General features: G+C 45.6%; 1 protein-coding gene across 2 annotated transcripts in view; it reads right to left on the bottom strand.

The window, feature by feature from the left end:
• Nucleotides 1-16,536, bottom strand: part of LMCD1 (LIM and cysteine rich domains 1) — a 59,693-nt gene extending 43,157 nt beyond the window's left edge. Inside the window, exon 1 of one of the 2 annotated variants that reach the window (XM_070576684.1) lies at nt 16,134-16,536. In XM_070576684.1, coding sequence (XP_070432785.1) covers nt 16,134-16,175 — 42 coding nt within the window. In that variant the 5' untranslated portion in view covers nt 16,176-16,536. Of the gene's footprint in view, nt 1-14,550; nt 14,847-16,133 lie in introns of those variants that run through there. The other variant, XM_008532343.2, reaches the window with a different exon arrangement.
• Between the last annotated feature and the right edge of the window lie 796 nt (nt 16,537-17,332).

Consider the following 17,332-nt stretch of genomic DNA (forward strand, 5'->3'; position numbering starts at 1 on the left):
GCAAGCTCTTCTTATTGGTCAGAATCTGGCTTTTCCTCATTGAGGGAGCCACTGCTAGCTTGTGTCAGCCTTTCTCTGTGTACCCCAGAAGGTAGAGATGGTCTCCCGGTGGGAGAACCAGTTTCTGAAACTTCTGGAAGGGGACTCGCTAGAGAGAGAAAATCAGACTTCTCTAGAGAAACTCAGAATGTAGCAACCACAGGCTTCTCCATGAAACAGAATATAGACAAGCAGTGGGAAATTGTGAAAACTCAGGCCAATCCGTGAGAGTCAGTAAGCTCCGCAGGCTCTCCATGGCATTTCTGGTCTTGGCTCATGGCTTCGAAATCTCCCTTTATCCACTCCTGCCCTTGAGACGATCTGCTGGCAGAGGGCTGGAGGAACGCTGGTCATGCTGGAGCCTGGGGAGTTGAACCTGAGCCCCGGCTCCTTTTTTCACTTTCTGTGTGACCCAGCGAGCAGTTTCCACTCTCTGAACCTTGACTTTTCTCATCTGTAGAATGGGTCATAATCCTTACCAGAGTGGTCCCTGCCAGCATAATCCCTACTGTAATCCCTGGGTGGTGGTGAGAATCAAATATGAGAATGCATACAAAATGTTCTGAAAACTGTAAAGTGCTGTAGAGATCAGGGATCACCAAATATTAGATGTTTATGAAACCCCATGATCCTCCTTCGTGAATTTCGTCCTCAATATACTATCTCTGTGATTATGTACTTATAATTTTTCTTTAAAAAAATCACTTTTTAAAAACTTATTTTTTTGAAAAATAATAAGCTTTATCCCTAAGATATATAAAAAAATAAATGGTAACCATGAACAATACAATCAATATGAAAGCACATCATTAAATTCTAGCTAATACTATTGCCTTTTGAAAGCTCTGAGCCTGAGGACCACTCTCCATCTGTTTCAGGTGAAGCTGGGCAAGCGTTGGAGGTGTTGAAGACATTTTAGCTCAAGATGGAGACTTTCTCCTTGACATAATCAGAAGGATGAAAGAACTAAAAAAAGGAGAAAGATCCTGCTGACATGGTTTAAAGTTGTTAACACACGTCTGTGTACCAAGTAAATTCACCTCGTGACAGACAAGTTCTCGGTCCACACCACGGGAACCCTGTAAACACGTTAGGTATAGACAAGAAATGGTACAGAGGGAAAGAGGGGGAGCTGTGTATTGAATATCCTACATTTAATTCACATGCATCATATGAGCTATGTCACTACGGCATTTACTTAATCCCTCTGAACCTCAGTTTACTCATCTGTAAAATGGGATTGGTGTAAAGATTAGGAAAAAACTATGTAGCACAATGCCTGGCGCATGGCCCGTGCTTAGTAAGAGCAGTTAATATGCCTTGTTCGAGAGCAGGTCTTCTATTTCAGCCCCTCACATCAAGGGCAGAACTGGGTGCAGTTTCTGGTGTTTTGGTTCTGAAGAGTATGGAACGACTAATAAAACGGAGGAGAAAATTTGGGGCCGTTTCTCTACCAGCAAAGTAAAGAGGAGAATTAAAGTAATTAACTGGACCATTCAGATTTTTAAAAGACGGGAAAAATATCGACCAACAAAGCAACTTCACCCAGCAAAACCCTGAACAGACTTATCCCCTCTTTCAAAAAGAGTTCACGGTCAGCATGGTGTCAAGGGCTTGGCTAAAATTATAAAGCACCGAGAGGTGTTGATATTAATCGTTTTTTAAAAAAGGGAGTGCCAACTATAAGGCTTCAGGATAAGAAGAAATGTAATGGGTCCAGGGCCTTCTCAGAATTTCTTGTACTTCAAAGAGCATGTACTTGGCAAAGATTCCCCCACTTTCCTGAGTTTGGTCAACGTGGCTGAGGGAAGGCAAAACTCTTAAAATCCACACAGATGGAACTTTTCCACTGGCCCTATTTTGGTATAAATATTCATCAAGGACTAGAAACTTAAAGTAGATATGGGTCTGAGCAATGAGTGGTTTGGACTCAGTTTCAGCTGATTTTCAGTCATCCCGCTGGCTCCCGTCTCTCAGGAGGGCCAACTCTCCTGAGATGTGGCTGCTGTTGTCCAGAGATCTGAGCCAACTCCTCCCCAGACCACGGAAATCATCAGAGTTTGTTCTCAAGAGACTTCCAGCCAGAAATAAGGGGCCTCAAGGTTCAGATGAAGGTTCAAGCCAGTTGTTTGAAGGAGGGAAAGAAATCAAGGCTTGGCTCCTCCGCCATCCTCAAGTCAACCCTTTTGTAGGCAAGTCTGAAGGAGGACAGTAAAACTTGTGACCAGACATTACAAATTCAGGGTCTGGTTTGGAACGGTGCCTTCCCCATCCCTCTGACTTTCATTTCCTTTTCATCTTAAGATCCTTGCTAAATACTATCAAGGAGTCTCCCTCCCACTCCTCTGGTCCCTGCCTATCTTGCCAGTTCTGATCTTGGTCCATGAGTCAGAAGGGTTTAGATTAAGCAATATGTATGGGGTGCTGGGAGAGGTTAATGGTCTCACCAGCTCTATTCCATGTCTGTCTCGTGTCCCCCGCCCTCATGTTCTCTCCCCTCCTATCCCCTCAGGATTCCTCATCTCTGTCAGAAATGAGAAGCAACCTGCTCTTACCTCTTCTTCTATCTTTCCTTCTCTCCCATATACTGATTCCATTTCCTTTTCTATCCATTAATAGTATTGAGCCCTTACCAGATGCCAGGCTTTCCGAGGGGGACAGCGAGGAGAATAAGGCACGGTCCCTGCCCTCAACGAGCTTACGCATGGAGATAATTACAGTGCAGGAGTTAAGAAAGGACAGCGAATGCTCACGTTCCAGGGCCATTCAGAAAACTAAACGTGCACTCAGTAGGAGAGGAAATCCATGCCGGGAGTTCAGAGGAGAAAGAACTTGGTCTGCACTGAGGGCTTCACGAAGGAGGGCCCTGAGGAAGGGAGAGGATTTGGGCCCAGGGAGAAGGCCATTCAGCATGTATGTGAGGAAGAAAAAGTATGTTCCGGGAACGAGTGATAGATCAGTTTGGGGGAAGCAGAATGTTGTAGTGAGAGAGGAGGCTGAGCAGGGACTCAGCAGGTGGAAACTTTAATGCCAGACTGAAGTCAATGGAAAGACTCGGATGAGTCCTAGCGGCAGCTCCTGGGGACAAAGTTGTCCACCAACATGATACCTCCATGGGGCTGTGGCAGGAACTTAGCCCTCAACCCCTGGGTCCCCACATCCTTCTACTGCTTGCATATATAACACTTTCCCATTATCTATCAAATAGTGTCTTTTGTATTTTCTAACGGTACTTCAAGGTAAAATTTACATATAGTAAAAATTCACAAATCTCAAGTATTCCCTTGCTTACTTTATATGTATATCCCATGTGACCACTATCTAGATAAAGATATAGAATACTTCCTGTGCCCCAGAGGGTTCCCTCATGCCCCTTTCTAGTCAATAACAACCTCATCTTATAAAGGTAGCTAATATTCTGACTTCTAGCATCATAGATTGGTTTTGCCTGTTTTCAAATAACACATAAATGGAATTATGTATTATACATCTTTTGTGTCTGACTTCTTCTGTCCAACGTATTTAAGATTACCCATGTTGTTGCATATATTAGATTTTTTTTTTACTAAGTAGTTTTCTGTTGTATAAATACAAAATAATTTGTTTATCCATTCTCCTATTGATGGAGGTTTGAATTATTTCCAGTGTTTAGCTATTATGTGCTCCTTTCTCTTGGATACCTACCTAGAAGAGAACCTGCTAGGTCATACGGTAGCTATACATTTAACTTTATTAGAAGAAACCAAACCGTTTTCCAAAGTGGTTGTATCATTTTACAATCTCCTGGCAATGTACATGAGTTCCTGTTGCTCCACCTCCTTGCCAACACTTGCGATTGTCAGTATGTAATTTTACTGTTCTTCTGGGGGTATAATCCTATCTCATTGTGCTTTTAACTTGTATTTCTCCAATGACTAATGATGTTGAGCACCTTTTCCTATACTTATTAGCCATTTAGACGTCTTCTTTTGTGATATGCCTGTTCAAGTCTTCACCTATTTTTTAAAAAATTAGATTGCTTTTTTGAAATTATTTATTTGTAGGACTCATTTATATATTTTAGATTACAATCCTTTGTCAGATATAAGTACTGTGAATGTTTTCTCACCGTGGATTGTCTTTCACTTTCTTAGTGGTATCTTTTAATGAACGCAAGTTAAAATTTTGATGACCATCTTTCCTATTTATCTATTGAGCATTCCCTTCAGATGGAAAAGTCACAAGGACATAATACTTAGATTACTCTCTTATTGTTCTAGCATTCCATATAGTAATAAGCTATGACAACTTTGCAAATAATTTTTAAAAGCTTCTTAAAAAGACATTACCTCTTTTACCAAGGTTTTCTTCTTCTCATTCATAGCCTTCTCTGATTTCATATTACCCTCGCTCCCTTCTTAACAATCAGGTTCTTTGTATGGGGAGCAGCACTGATTTTTCATGAGTGCTTATGACATGGGTTTGGAGTTCTCTTGGTGCTTTAAAATGTCCTATTCCCTTCTCTCTTGACATGTTTTTCCACTTTAAAAACTCTCTTCCAAGAAACAGGATAGTTTGGTGGCACAGAAGTGACCTTTCCAACTGGGTGAGGACAGAAGGAGAGGGAAACATCCTGCCCAGAGGGAAGAGGTGACAGAAGTCACAAAACTGATGGCAAAGCAAAGACTAGGGGCTCTCTGTTAGCCATCTCACTCAGCTAAATGCGGACACTAGGCCTCCCAGAAGATGGAAGTAACCCAAGAAATAGATGCTTTGACCTTAATCCTGATCAACATGTAGGATTTGGTTGGTAAAGCAGAAATGGAACATTAGAGAAAGTGGCCATGGCCATTCCCTAAGAGAATAAATGGGGAAAAGTTGCAGAGAGAAGATTTTAGCTTAAAAGAAAGAGCTATCTAATAATTAGAGGGGTTCAAAAAGACATCCCCTTAGGAGGTGTAAGTGCTTGTAAATGGTATTCTCACAGCATCTGGGTGTCCAATTTTCCTCATGTGTAAGGTTTTGGATGGGGTACTTGGACAAAATAGAGTTTTTAAGTCTTTCTGAACCTGAAATGCTATGACACCCCAAATCCTTACCCCAACTCTTCTAATAACTAGCTCTGTCACCTTGAGCAGGTCACCTAACCTGCTGGATCTGTCTGACTGTTAAACAAGGAAGTGGACCTAGAGAATCTCTAAGGCTCATTTCACCTCTTAAAAATTAATCCTAATTGCTGAGATATACCGTACAAGCATTTTTCAAGTAAGCATATCCTCATTCCCTTGTGATGGTCCCAGAGCTGGGCTGGGTCCAAGGAAAGGTACAGAGGCAGGAGAAAATAGCCACTCCAACTGGCGTGAATCTTATTACAGGTGTGTTCTCCCCATGGGCTGTTTGGGCCTGCCGGCTGAGCAGGAGAACAGACACGAGGAAACACAGCTTTTCCAGCAAACCTGGCCTCTTCTTCAGGTCCTTGTAAACACAGAGATGATCCCTATAATTCCTTTTCCCAGATAATTGGCAAGGAGTCACTGAGGATATTTTCTCCCTTTGTTTAACACACCATATGCAACCGACAAAAATCAAGAACGATTATCCCAGTGGCATTTCGATATCCAAACCACGTGTTTTTCATGTTGATGCATCACCTGCTCTAAACCATGGCGAGAAGGAATCCACATTTTCAGACCAAGTCAGAAATCTGAAGTAAGAACTGTGCAAAAGGAACTGTTTTTTGTTGTTGTTGTTTTTTGTGGGTTTTTGTTCTGCTTTATTTCCCAAACCCCCCCAGTACACAGTTGTATATCTTAGTTGCAGGTCCTTCTAGTTGTGGGATGTGGGACGCCGCCTCAACGTGGCCTGACGAGCGGTGCCATGTCCGTGCCCTGGATCCAAACCCTGGGCCGCCGCAGCGGAGCGCGCGAACTTAACCACTCGGCCACGGAGCCAGCCCCCAAAAGGAACTGTTTTGATGCAAGATTTTGAATCTTGCTCATGAAGTTCCTATATTTCAAAAAGCTGATTTTCTTCCTCATAGTTCATCGAGGAATCCTAGTTGAGATTTCTTTTCCTCTAACTATCAATTAAATGGCTTCAGAGTTTAAACGCGAATGAAACTCGGGGCGCACACGCACATCCCGTAACGCTGTGAATTGTTTTCGTGTTCTGCTCACACGCGCCGTGTGCTGAATCTCACAGAGTGTGTGTGCGTTCCTTGCTTTCCATATAGTGTATGTCCTCAGTTATCTATTGTTTTCCTTCCGTCACAACAAGAATCTACATCTTTCTGCAAAAATTCACACTCAGTGGGGGTGGGTTTGCTGGAGCTCCATTGCTGGTTTGGGAGTCTCCAGCCACAGCCGTAAGGAGCTTTCTGCAGGCCACCTTGGCAACCCCTGCTGTCCTGCCACCCTAAGGGGTGTTGGTTGAGAAGCAAGAGGAATGAGTTCTCAGATGAGAAAATAATAGATGTGCATCATGGGTGGATGGAGACATGGGAACGTACTTCTCCACAGTTCTAGGTGGATGATATGCCCCAAGTTAGAAGTCAAATAGGATGCAGAATATGCGTGTCATACTTGGAAGGCATAAACGGGTCTGGGACCCAATCCTAAGAGCTCATTCATCCTTGTCTTTCAACACTCAGCTCAAATGTCGCCTCCTGGGTCAGCCTTCCCTAACCTCCCCAGGTGAGGTTAAGTGCTTCCTCTCCTGAGCACCTCGGTCCCACCTCCCACCTGTGATGGAGGCCTTTAGGCACGGCCGTGATTCTCTGACGGCCGGACTGGCTGATCCTTTTCCGAAACCATTCGCCTCTGGCATTCCTTTCCTTTTACTTCTCCACTTCCCAGCTCCGTCCCTGGCATGTAATCGTTGCATAATATATGTTTGTACCAAATGAATTCTTAAAGTTGGCCAACTCAGAGCTGGGTAATAAATTTCATCAAAATAATGTTTTTATTCTCTTTACCATTTCACTCTCATTAGCTCTTTTAAGAGTGATAACTCAAGTTTAACACACATTTGTTATTTGTCAAGTACTGTGCTAAGAACTTAACAGATTATTATTGTGAGGATGATAACTTTGAGGCCCATTTTATTGATGAAGAAACTGAGGCTCAGAGGTCATCTGACTTGTCCAAGGCATTAGGAAATAAGTGGCAGAGCTGGATTTGCACCCAGTTTGCCTAGCGTAAGAACCTCAGATCGCAAGCCACTATAGTTGTGCGTGTGTGTTTATATATGCATATATTTGTGGATGTGTGTATAGAAAACTGCTAAAGCTTTATTTCGACAGAGGTCTCAATACATTTGGGCTCTTTTGGCTGTCTGACATGAAAGTATCCATTTCTCAGAACAATGTTTTAAATGCATAAAATAAAATATGTAGGATTACAAAGGAACCCAGTATTACTGAAATAGTATCAGTACACGACAAATCTGTGATTCGGCAGCATACATGCCTTTATTAAGTTAATTAGCAAGATCTAGCAGCGGATTTAATTACTGTTATTTCAGAACAGGACGAGCCTAAGTGGTACACGGGGCACCTAGTGCAACAGTGATAGGATAGGAAAATACCCGATTTCCATTGGTACCCAGGGCACAGGGCCCACACCCAGCTGTCTTTTCCTAACATAAATGTGGAATACAACAGCTTCATTTGATTTAAAACAAAGGCACAGGGGCTGCTAAATTGCCAGGACTTTGGTCTTCACTCATAATGGAAAGGAATGCTAAGTTTCAGGTAGAGGTTGGGGATGCAAGGATGCAATGTTTTTCTTCATTTACATACTGTGATACCCTCCATTCTATCCACAAATCCCTGGTTAAAAACCTCTCCTCTATTTACTAACAAGATTTTAAAAAATCTCCCTCCCAGACTTCCTCTAAAATAAGAAGCCCCTAATACTGCCGCTCGCCCCCCACCCCCCGCCCTCGGCTGAGAGCGGAATCCCTTTAACAAGGGCACCAGCGGCCACAGGGCCAGGGCTGGGGTGGGGAGCACCAGGGAGCCTCCGTAGGTGGATGGCTCTCCTCCAGGATGAGGGCAGGGCTGGGATCCACTTTCCCTCCACCTCTTCCAGCCGACGGATTAGCCGGGTCAGTCTCCTCAGTGGTCAGCCTCCCGAATCAGTACCTGGAAATGCCACTTAGTCATACAGCCCAAATAGATGCTGTCTTCTTGGGGCAGGCTTCCTCCGGGGGGGTTAGTCAGCCAAGAGCTCTTTCCCCATGCTCCTGCCCTTTGGTGCCCCTGACACCAGCACCATGAAGGACAGAGCTGGGGTGTCAAGCTGCCTGAGGACACAGGCTGAGCAGATTACTCGTCTACCACGTGTCTGCAAGGAGGCTGAAAGGGCCCCTGGGTGCTGGTGGTCCCTGAGAGCTGCCTGTCGTCTCCCTTGCCTCAGACCTCTCCCCACTCAACACCCTATTTGAAGTGCAACAACTCGGAGAGGAATAGCATACTCATTCCACCGACACTGTAGAGATGACGGGGGTTGGCATGTGGCTCAGAGGTGGACAGTGCTGGGAAATGTGAGAGTGGGGAACAAAAGAGGAGAAGGGGGGGTGTGTGTGGAGGAGGTCAAGAATCACACAGAATCATGGAACACTGACATTATTTGGCCTTTCTCCCACCTTTATGAGAAACGAATTCCACCAGACTCAAGTATACATGGCAGGGACCAAGTTTCTCACTTATTGTCTTGTACGCAGTGCTCAGCACAATGCCTGACCCATAACAAATGCTAAATAAATATTTGCTAAGGGAAGAAATGAATGATTATTACCCTGTCTCATAAGCAAGACATCTGAGGCTCGCGAGGGTAAGTCCCTGTGTAAGGTCACACCCCTGGGGCCAACGACCGTCTCCAGCAAGGGGAGGGCTGTTTTTTAGAAGTGTAGCAACCAGACACTCAAAGCAAATTGTTGCCATTGCCACAATTTTGCATACAATGTGGCCTGGATATATTTATGGCTAGGTCTAAGTTTAGCTACAAAGAGAAGCTCCTGCAATCTGATATCTTAGAAGCCACGCGTGACGTAGGTAAGCTGTACTTGGTCTCCCACGTTCCAGTACGAAACCAGCTATGGGATTTCTGCCCTGTGCTGAGGAGAGGGGATACCAATGACAGCAGGAGGAAATATTTTTTGAGCACTTACAGTACATCCAGGCACTTTATGTGCTTTCTCTCATTAACAGTGGTTTAAATGTAGAACTATTGTTAATTGTCTCTCTCAAATGAGGAACCAGAGTTCCGGAGAGGATAAGCAACTTGGCGAAGGTTGCAGACCTAGCAAATAGCAGAACTAGGAGTCACATCTAGACCTCCATGCTTGCAAAGGTTGTGTGTTTAACCGCTCCTCAAAATGGCCTCTAAACTTTTTGGCCAAAGCTAAGTTCATAGCCAAAACGTGCAGCTGACCTTCTGAAGCTTGAGGGTAGGAAGTTGCCATGACATCAGAGTACTCTGGGCATAGAAGTGACAGAATATAGAAGATACCCTTTTCTTCTCCATGCGGAAAAGATGCTGTGAGTCAGTGCCTGTCTCGGTGATGTCACGTGTAAATTTTAGATACGCCATTTCTCTTCTATGTCGCATCTACAACAAGAAGGGACTGACCAGGCAGATCACTGGATTCTGCTCAGCTCTTTTATACAATGATTCATTCGTGTTTTTCTCCAAAGATTAATTTTACAAAGGATCCAATGTTTTAAAATAAGAGAAGAAAAAAAGAAAACAATCCATAAATAAATCATGTGGATTTAAAACAGCCACCATGGGATGGACCCTGGTGCTCCTTTGTCCTTCAAAAGAGTGACTTGCCAAATGGAGCCTTTGGTTTCTTCCCCCTCAGCGATCTTATTTCCTTTTAAAGCGTGTGCTGGTGGGGGCTCGGGCTGTGTTTTGCTTGGTCTTGATTCACGTGTTATTGGGTAGACTGTGAGTCAGGCTGACCAGGCGTGTAGAGATACACATTCCAGAAGCCAAGCTTATCCCTAGGCTAGAATTTCCTGGAAGCTCTGGGACTGGGATCTCTAGGATTTGTTTTCTTTTTTGTCAAGTGTCACTGCTTCTTCAGTAATTTCATGACAATATTGCATGATTCCTTAGATTGTCTCTCTACCAGCCTCCTCCCTAGAGCGTTCCATCAGTCTTCTAGAAAACCAGGAACCAGGAGAAATTTAGAAAGCCCTTGTTCTATCCCTGGGAAGTGGCTTTGACTTGGTGTGGGTGACAGTATACACTTGGTAGTGACCAAGAGATATCAGAGAGGTGCACTTGGCAAATGCTGGGCACCTCCTGAATCGGACTGTCAGTGTGTAGGAAGACCTTGATCCTGGTGTGAAGCTCATAGTAGTAATCATAGTCCCTCTCTCCCAGGCTTCTGCTTCCAATGAAGCCTTCTTGTTTCTTCTTATAGCGGAAAGAGCATAAATTTTGGAATCAGAGAAGACCGTATTTGAGTTCTTAACCTGCCATCATACGATCTTAGGCAGGTCATTTAAACTCTTAGTCTTAATTTACTCGTGTGTAAAAGGACATTAATATTTTTGCATGATAGTCCTTAAGGCTATAGGAGATAAGATGGGAGAAAATGGCAAGCCCCCTGCACGCAATCAAGAGATGCCTTGCCTTCCTCTTTCTTGCCTTTCCCCAAACTTGTCTGTCCTAACAGAGAACAGACGAGTGTTCCTGCAGAGTCCTTAGAAGGCAAGAGACCAAATAAATGATAAAAATAAGACCAAATACGTCCCTTCTGAGAAAAAATGTAAAAGGGTTTGCTTCTCATATTAAAGAGCAGACAATGAGCCAAAGAGTTGATTTGGGAATTTTGCAAAGCTTTGTAATTATATTATTGTTTCCGTTTTCGTGAAAACACAATTGCATTCCCACATCAAACGTTTAGGCTTAGATACCAAATACAAGTTTCGGCCACTAAAAGAGTCTTGGTGGGGCTGGACTGGTGGTGCAGTGATTAAATCCGCACGTTCCACTTCGGCGGCCTGGGGTTGGCCAGTTTGGACCTGGGACGCACTGCTTGTCCAGCCATGCTATGGCAGGCGTCCCACATATAAAGTAGAGGAAGATGGGCACAGATGTTAGCTCAGGGCTAATCTTCCTCAAAAAAAAAAAAGAAAAAACAAAAAAAGAGTCTAGGTACACATATGAGACCCAAGTTCTTGTTTAACTCTTTCTATAAAAGCTTTATAGAAAGCATTTCTAGAACTTCTGCAGATCTGTGCCAATGATATGTGTGAAGCTCCAAGAGGGGGTGCAGGACGCCCGGAACATTTCATGTGAAGTTAAGGGAATGTCATGATCTTGAGGGACTCCTGTGGAAGGGGCTGGTGGCCTTGCACCTGGTGAGATCATGGCAGCTGCCAGCCAAACCCTCTTCCTGTTAGCAAACGAAAGCGGGAGGGAGGACAATTCCAAATGAAGACACTTACAGAGAAACAGCTGTCCCTTCCTTCTGGATGTCTTGAAAAGCCGTTCCACAATTCTGCTTTCAGTGGAACGAAGTTTTAGGCCTATTTTTCCATAATCGTTTGTTATTTTGGAGACAGCCTGGTGTAGAGGAAAAGCCAGCGGAGTGGAGCGAGAAGGCAGTCTGCTTCCCATCCAGAGGCTGCCACTTTTAGGAAAAGGGACCTGTCCAAAGTCACCCGGTGAGTAAACGCCTGCAGTTACTACAATGACTCAACCCCTGGCCAGAAAACTTTTCTTATAATAAACATTTTTAAATGGTGTTGGATGAACACTAAGGAGATAAGAACTCCCAGGGTCTTACTCATCATGACAGATTTCCACTTTATTATACATACACTATTTTGGATGTGCAAGTTGAAAAGAACGAATGATTCTTCTTCCCAAAGTCAAATCAAATCCTCCTCTGCAGCCCAGTTGACTGCCCTGGGTTGCCAGAGGAACTGTTCCCTCACTTCTCTGCCCCTTCCCTTATCCTCACCAGAACTGGCCTGAGGAGGGGCGTGAAAGAAAGACACACACACGAGCCTGTGTGGCTGTCCCTCCTTTCCGGGCCCCTGCCTTTGCTGAATTCAGCCCATCCTTTTGCTTCCTTGTCACCTTTCATCAGTGAATGTGGCGAGAAGATCAAACTACAGGATCTTCAGAGCGGAATACCCAAGTCAATTTTCCCCTGTCCTGCTTGTAGAACCGTGGGGAAGCCCTGGGCTCGGAGAGGTTCTGGAGCTGGATGGCCTAGGTGAAAGCCGGGAGATGATCTGTGATTCAGCCTCCCCCTGCCTCTCACCACAGGTGGCAGGCGCACTGCTGGAAGTCAATCGCCAGCCCCCAAGCCCACATGTTCAGACACATCTGCACAATATGACAAGCATCTGCCATTTACAAAGCAATGGCTTCAGCATCTGTTTTTGGAGATCCTTGAAGAAGGACTTGGATGTCTTTCTCTTTTTCTTTTTTAAATAAGGTTCTCTTTTGGGCCAAGCGGCTTATACACCTATGGGCAGGTCCCCAGTGCCTTGGCTATTAATGTCTCTAAGGGACAGCTTAATATATTTTTACAATTGAGGGAGCCAACGACAATTCTCGAGGAGCCATGTTTACGTTGGATCGGCTCACCCAGGCAAGATGCCAGCAGTTTTGCACGCTGCAGGAACTGGAGGTGAAAGCAGGAAGGGCTGAGTACAGAGGGGAGGACGAAGCTTTAGGACAGGAAAGCCAAGAGGGATGTGATGTGGAGAAGGCTTGAGGGAGACGCCCAGCTGAATCTGGCAACGCACTTAGAAGAACCATCATTTAATGCTCCTCCGACACTGTGTTGAGGGGTGAAAAACAGAACCCTTTGGAGCCAGCCCACTGGCACAGGCACAGTCAACAGCGAACATGCTTAGATCTCTTTGTTCTAGTCCTGCCTAAATCTCTGCAAATGGCTCCTTGGCAGCCAAGGGGCCTGTATTCCTGCAGAGCCTGATGCGCTGCAGCACTCCGTCTCGGCGATCTCAAATAAGGAGACTGACCCCTCTGGGACTCAGTTTCCTTACCTAAAAAGCGCAAAGAGCTCCACGTCCCCTTCCAGGCCTAAAAATCTATGACTCCAGAGTGAAAGGCTCAATAACTGGTAATCTCTGTTTGGTGTAAGCAGATTTTGTATCTGTTGGGCTGGAACGAAGACAAGATCATTGGTCACTGTCTTAAATTATCAAGGCTGAGCAATTGCCTTTGCTTCAGCTGAATGAAAATTAGTTGCTCTTCAGGCAGGACGGTCATAAAGAAAAGTGTGTCCTTCATTCACCAAAAGACGCTTTTCAGCATTCACACACCCATCAAAATATACCGCCGCCACCAACAATAACAATGGCTAACTCCATACGAGAGCTCACATGCTGAGCCCTTTATAGACATTATCTCACCTAATGATCACAGACACCTGGGGAGGGTGATGCCGCTGCTGTCTCCCTAATTTTCTGATGAGGACACAGGGTCAGAAGTTAATTACCTTGACCAAGAGCACGGAGCCAGTAAGTGGTGGAACTAAAATTTGAACCCAGATCTGGTTACAAGAATACCAGCAACCAGTATTCTTAAACACACTCAATAAACAACAGAAGAACAAATCCACAATAGTGGTTGATTCCACTATAAGAAACGGAGCATCTGACTTAGCAGATGAGAGGAGGTAGGGAGCTGTTTCTAAGCTCTGCTGCTAACTGTGTCTGTGACCCACGGTGAGTCCCTCCGTCTCTCTGGGTTTGCTTAGAGAATCTTGAAGGCTACTCCAGTTTTTGGATTTGCTGTTCTCTCTTGAAGACCTTTTTATGACTTTCTGGCTGCTGGGGATTCCCTGTACCCTCCTCCCCTTGGAGCATGGCGGTGGAGACAGCTTGCTTGCCATTTTAAACCATTTCTCATTTTGTAAATAGGTCCCTTGTAGCTCTAAGAGTCTATGAAATCGTTTCAAAACGCCTAAGTGTGATTACGCATCCTGAAGCCAAATGTTATAAAACTCCCCACTGTTGCAGATTTGAAAAGTAAATATGCAGTAAAAGCTTTTCAGCATGCTGTTGACGGCCACAGCGTTTAATCAGCGCTGTGACTGCAGCGTGGGGAGCCTGCCCGCGGCTTCTTGAAGACATTGGTTAATCTACAAAGTGGTGATCTTCCTCCTGATTGTCACGGTCCCAAGAGGTAAAAAATATCCGCCCTTTCATCTCTACCCACCACATTCTTTCTCTAAGCCTGTAATTGGATCTAAATGGAAAATAAACCCTTTGCGGGCCAAGGAAGTTGGCACTCGAGAGTGACAAGGAGGAGAACATGTCCTGCCTCTAATCCAGATAATCGCACTCTCCTCTGCACAGGAAAATAAAAACGAGGCTTCTCCCAAGTGGTGGCCTCCGCAGGCGGGAGGCGGGTATTCCACGAACCCCATCTCACTTCACACATTAACCATCAACCAGCTTGTAGCAAAGCCACCCAAATCATCTGACTTTCCAGAGGACACGGGGACTCTGCCCTTTTAGCTCTGAACTCTTACCTCAGCTGAATTTGCTGAATTCAGACACACAAATACTCCGATGCGACAATTTAAAAAAGAATGCACAAAATGTACTGTCTGCACACACTATGGTCTTCGCTGGATGGATATTCAGCGGTTCACTCACAGTTTGCTGAGTCCTGCTGTGGATGGCATGCTGTGTTGGAACAGAGATGAGCAAGGAAGGTTTGCCCTCAAGGAGTTTAGAAAGATGTGTAGAGAAGTAAGAGCAGTGCATGCCTGACTCACTACTAGGTGGAAATTAATAGGTATCTTACCAAGGTCTAAAGGGTTCTGAGAATTCCACAGAAGGAGAGATGACTTGATTCTGCAAATAGTCTGGCAAATGCAACGGGGGCATGGTACATTCCAGAGAGATGCCCAGATAAAGTCTGACTTGGTGTACACATTCAGAAGGGTTCCCTGGACTCTGTGTGCGGGAGTCTGGGGCAGATCCGCCGTGCAATTGTGCAGCTATAAATCACATCCATGAATGCTGAGCCTCTAAGTGGCTGGCTTGCATTTTTATTTTGATTCTGACATAAGGTTTTTTTTTCGCCACTCATTCTACCCCACAGGTGATGACAGATGTCTAAGGAAGTCTTTGCCCTGCAAGACCAAATCCCCTGAAATCAGAGTTTAAAAACGACTGTTTTGCGAGATTAATCCACAGTTAATCTCAGTACCATGGCTGTTTCTGCTGCTTTGCGGGAGGCGCGGCCTAACATCCCCACATCTGAGACAAGGAAACTGAGGCTCAGAAAAGTGTCTTGGTCAATATGGTGCAGATATAAAGTGGCAGGCCAGGGTTTCAATGCCTAAGACTTTCCTTAAGCTCAGCAGCCTGATGGAATCCAGGCTCTGTGACCCTGGGCCTCAGTTTCTTCATTGGCTGTCTCACTGCTCCCTTCCAGCTCACGTGTCCTCTAAGATTCCCGCCTGTGCCATCTCCCAACTGCTTTCAGGTAGGCAACCAGCCAGTGGTGGAGCTACAGGCACAGGGCAGGCCCCTCCTGTGGTAATTGACCCGTGACCTTCTGGGCTCCCGGCCAGCCCTCTTGAAAGAGAAACGTGCAGACCCTGGGGATGGAAATTAGTTCCCGGGTGCTGGATCTGCTGCCATTGCCAATATCACCAACTAAAGAAACTCGTGTGTGTGTGTGTGTGTGTGTGTGTGTGTGAAAAACACAAAACAGTGGGATAACGGCAGAAGGGGAGATTCCTTGTGAGTAAATATTACACGCCCTCCCCCTTCACTTCAATCATAGGACGGGGAAGAGAGAGGGAAAGGTTGAGTTTTTCCCCCTACAAACCACAGGATTACCATTTAAAAAGGTTTTTTACCTTATTTAAATTTTAATTAGCATCACCAAAGAACTAAGGTCCTTTGCCAATACTTTACACAATGGCTTTTAAAAGCAAATTTTGCGGTGCGTGCCTGTTAGCTCAAACTTGTATTCCCAACTCTTCCTTCTCCTGTGAAGTCTTGGAATTGTGTCCGTCTCTAGGTAAGTTTCCGCAAACACATGGGAAAGGGAAACGGGGAAAAGAAGGAATCTAAGTACAGACAGATCTCAGCTCACCTTTTGAACTCCTGGGTTGAGGTCCTTGGCCACCTTTGCCATCTTCTTCTGGGCCGGAGAAACAGCGCCTGGCTTCTCAGGCAGAGGCGCGAGGCCGCGCAGCGGGGACAGCGGTGGCTGAATGGCCAGGTTCACGGGCCCAGGGGGAGCTCTGCGCGCTGCCGGGCGCAGCGGGGCCCTTTAATTGGAGAGTGGGACTCCCTCTAAAACCTCGCCAGCCAATCCACGAGGGCGCTCGCACTTGGCCAGCCAATCCCAGCTCGCGGCTCCCCCCCCGCCCTCCGGGGGGCCTCGGCCCGACTGGGAGGCTGCAGCGGGGCGAGCGCTGCCCTGACGTCAGTGTGGCCGCGGCCCCTGCCTGCCCGGCCGGCGGCTCGCATCTGTCCCTCGAGCGAGCGGCAGGAATCCGTCCCCACGCCCTTTTCCTTTAAAGGACAACGGGCAGAGGGTGGGGCGGGCTGCTGGGCCCCGCGATCCATTCAGGTCAAAAGGGAGAGTGATCAAACGGGAAAGCCGAGGTATTTTTAGTGAGCTGGCTCCAAAAATAAATGCTGAGCTGTGTTCCCCTTCCCACCCTTTCTGCCTTGTCGTAGGGGGGTCCAAGCAGAGGGGGGAGGCAGGTAGTAGGCAGCAGCGTTGATTTGGCCCGCGAACTTTTCCCGAACTTAGGTAAGTTTTTTAATCACCAGAGAGGAGGTGCGATTCCAGTGAGTTAGGCTTTAAAAAAAAAATTAGTGTTTGTAAAGTATTATTCTGTCTTTCATAACTTGCTTTAGGGTCAGTCCTCCCGATTATAAATGCCAAGATGTACATCTTTACCCCTATAGCCATATTTTCTCATTATAGCCTCATGGTTATCTCAGGTATTATTGTTAATACCATGATGGTGATGATGTTGATCACTCCCATTTAATAGATGGGGAAATAGGATCCGAGAGGGTAACTGGTCCAAAGTTGAATTCTCCAGCAAGGCTTTAACTTGAGAGACTGAGAATGAGAGCTCACCTGGGGAGAAGGGCCACAGGATTACAAGCCGTACACTAGGAAATGAGTATTTTTCAGAAAAATTGGGTGACGCAAGTCTGGACAAGCAAGATGCCATGTGTGGATTTCGCACGTCCTTGAGATGGAGTGTCTTGCAACATCTAACATAACTCCTATAAGACACAATTGGCCGGTCTTCCCTCTCTCTGCCGTGT

Source organism: Equus przewalskii, chromosome 15 (genome assembly GCF_037783145.1).
Source record: "Equus przewalskii isolate Varuska chromosome 15, EquPr2, whole genome shotgun sequence".
Classification (NCBI taxonomy): Eukaryota; Metazoa; Chordata; class Mammalia; order Perissodactyla; family Equidae; genus Equus; species Equus przewalskii.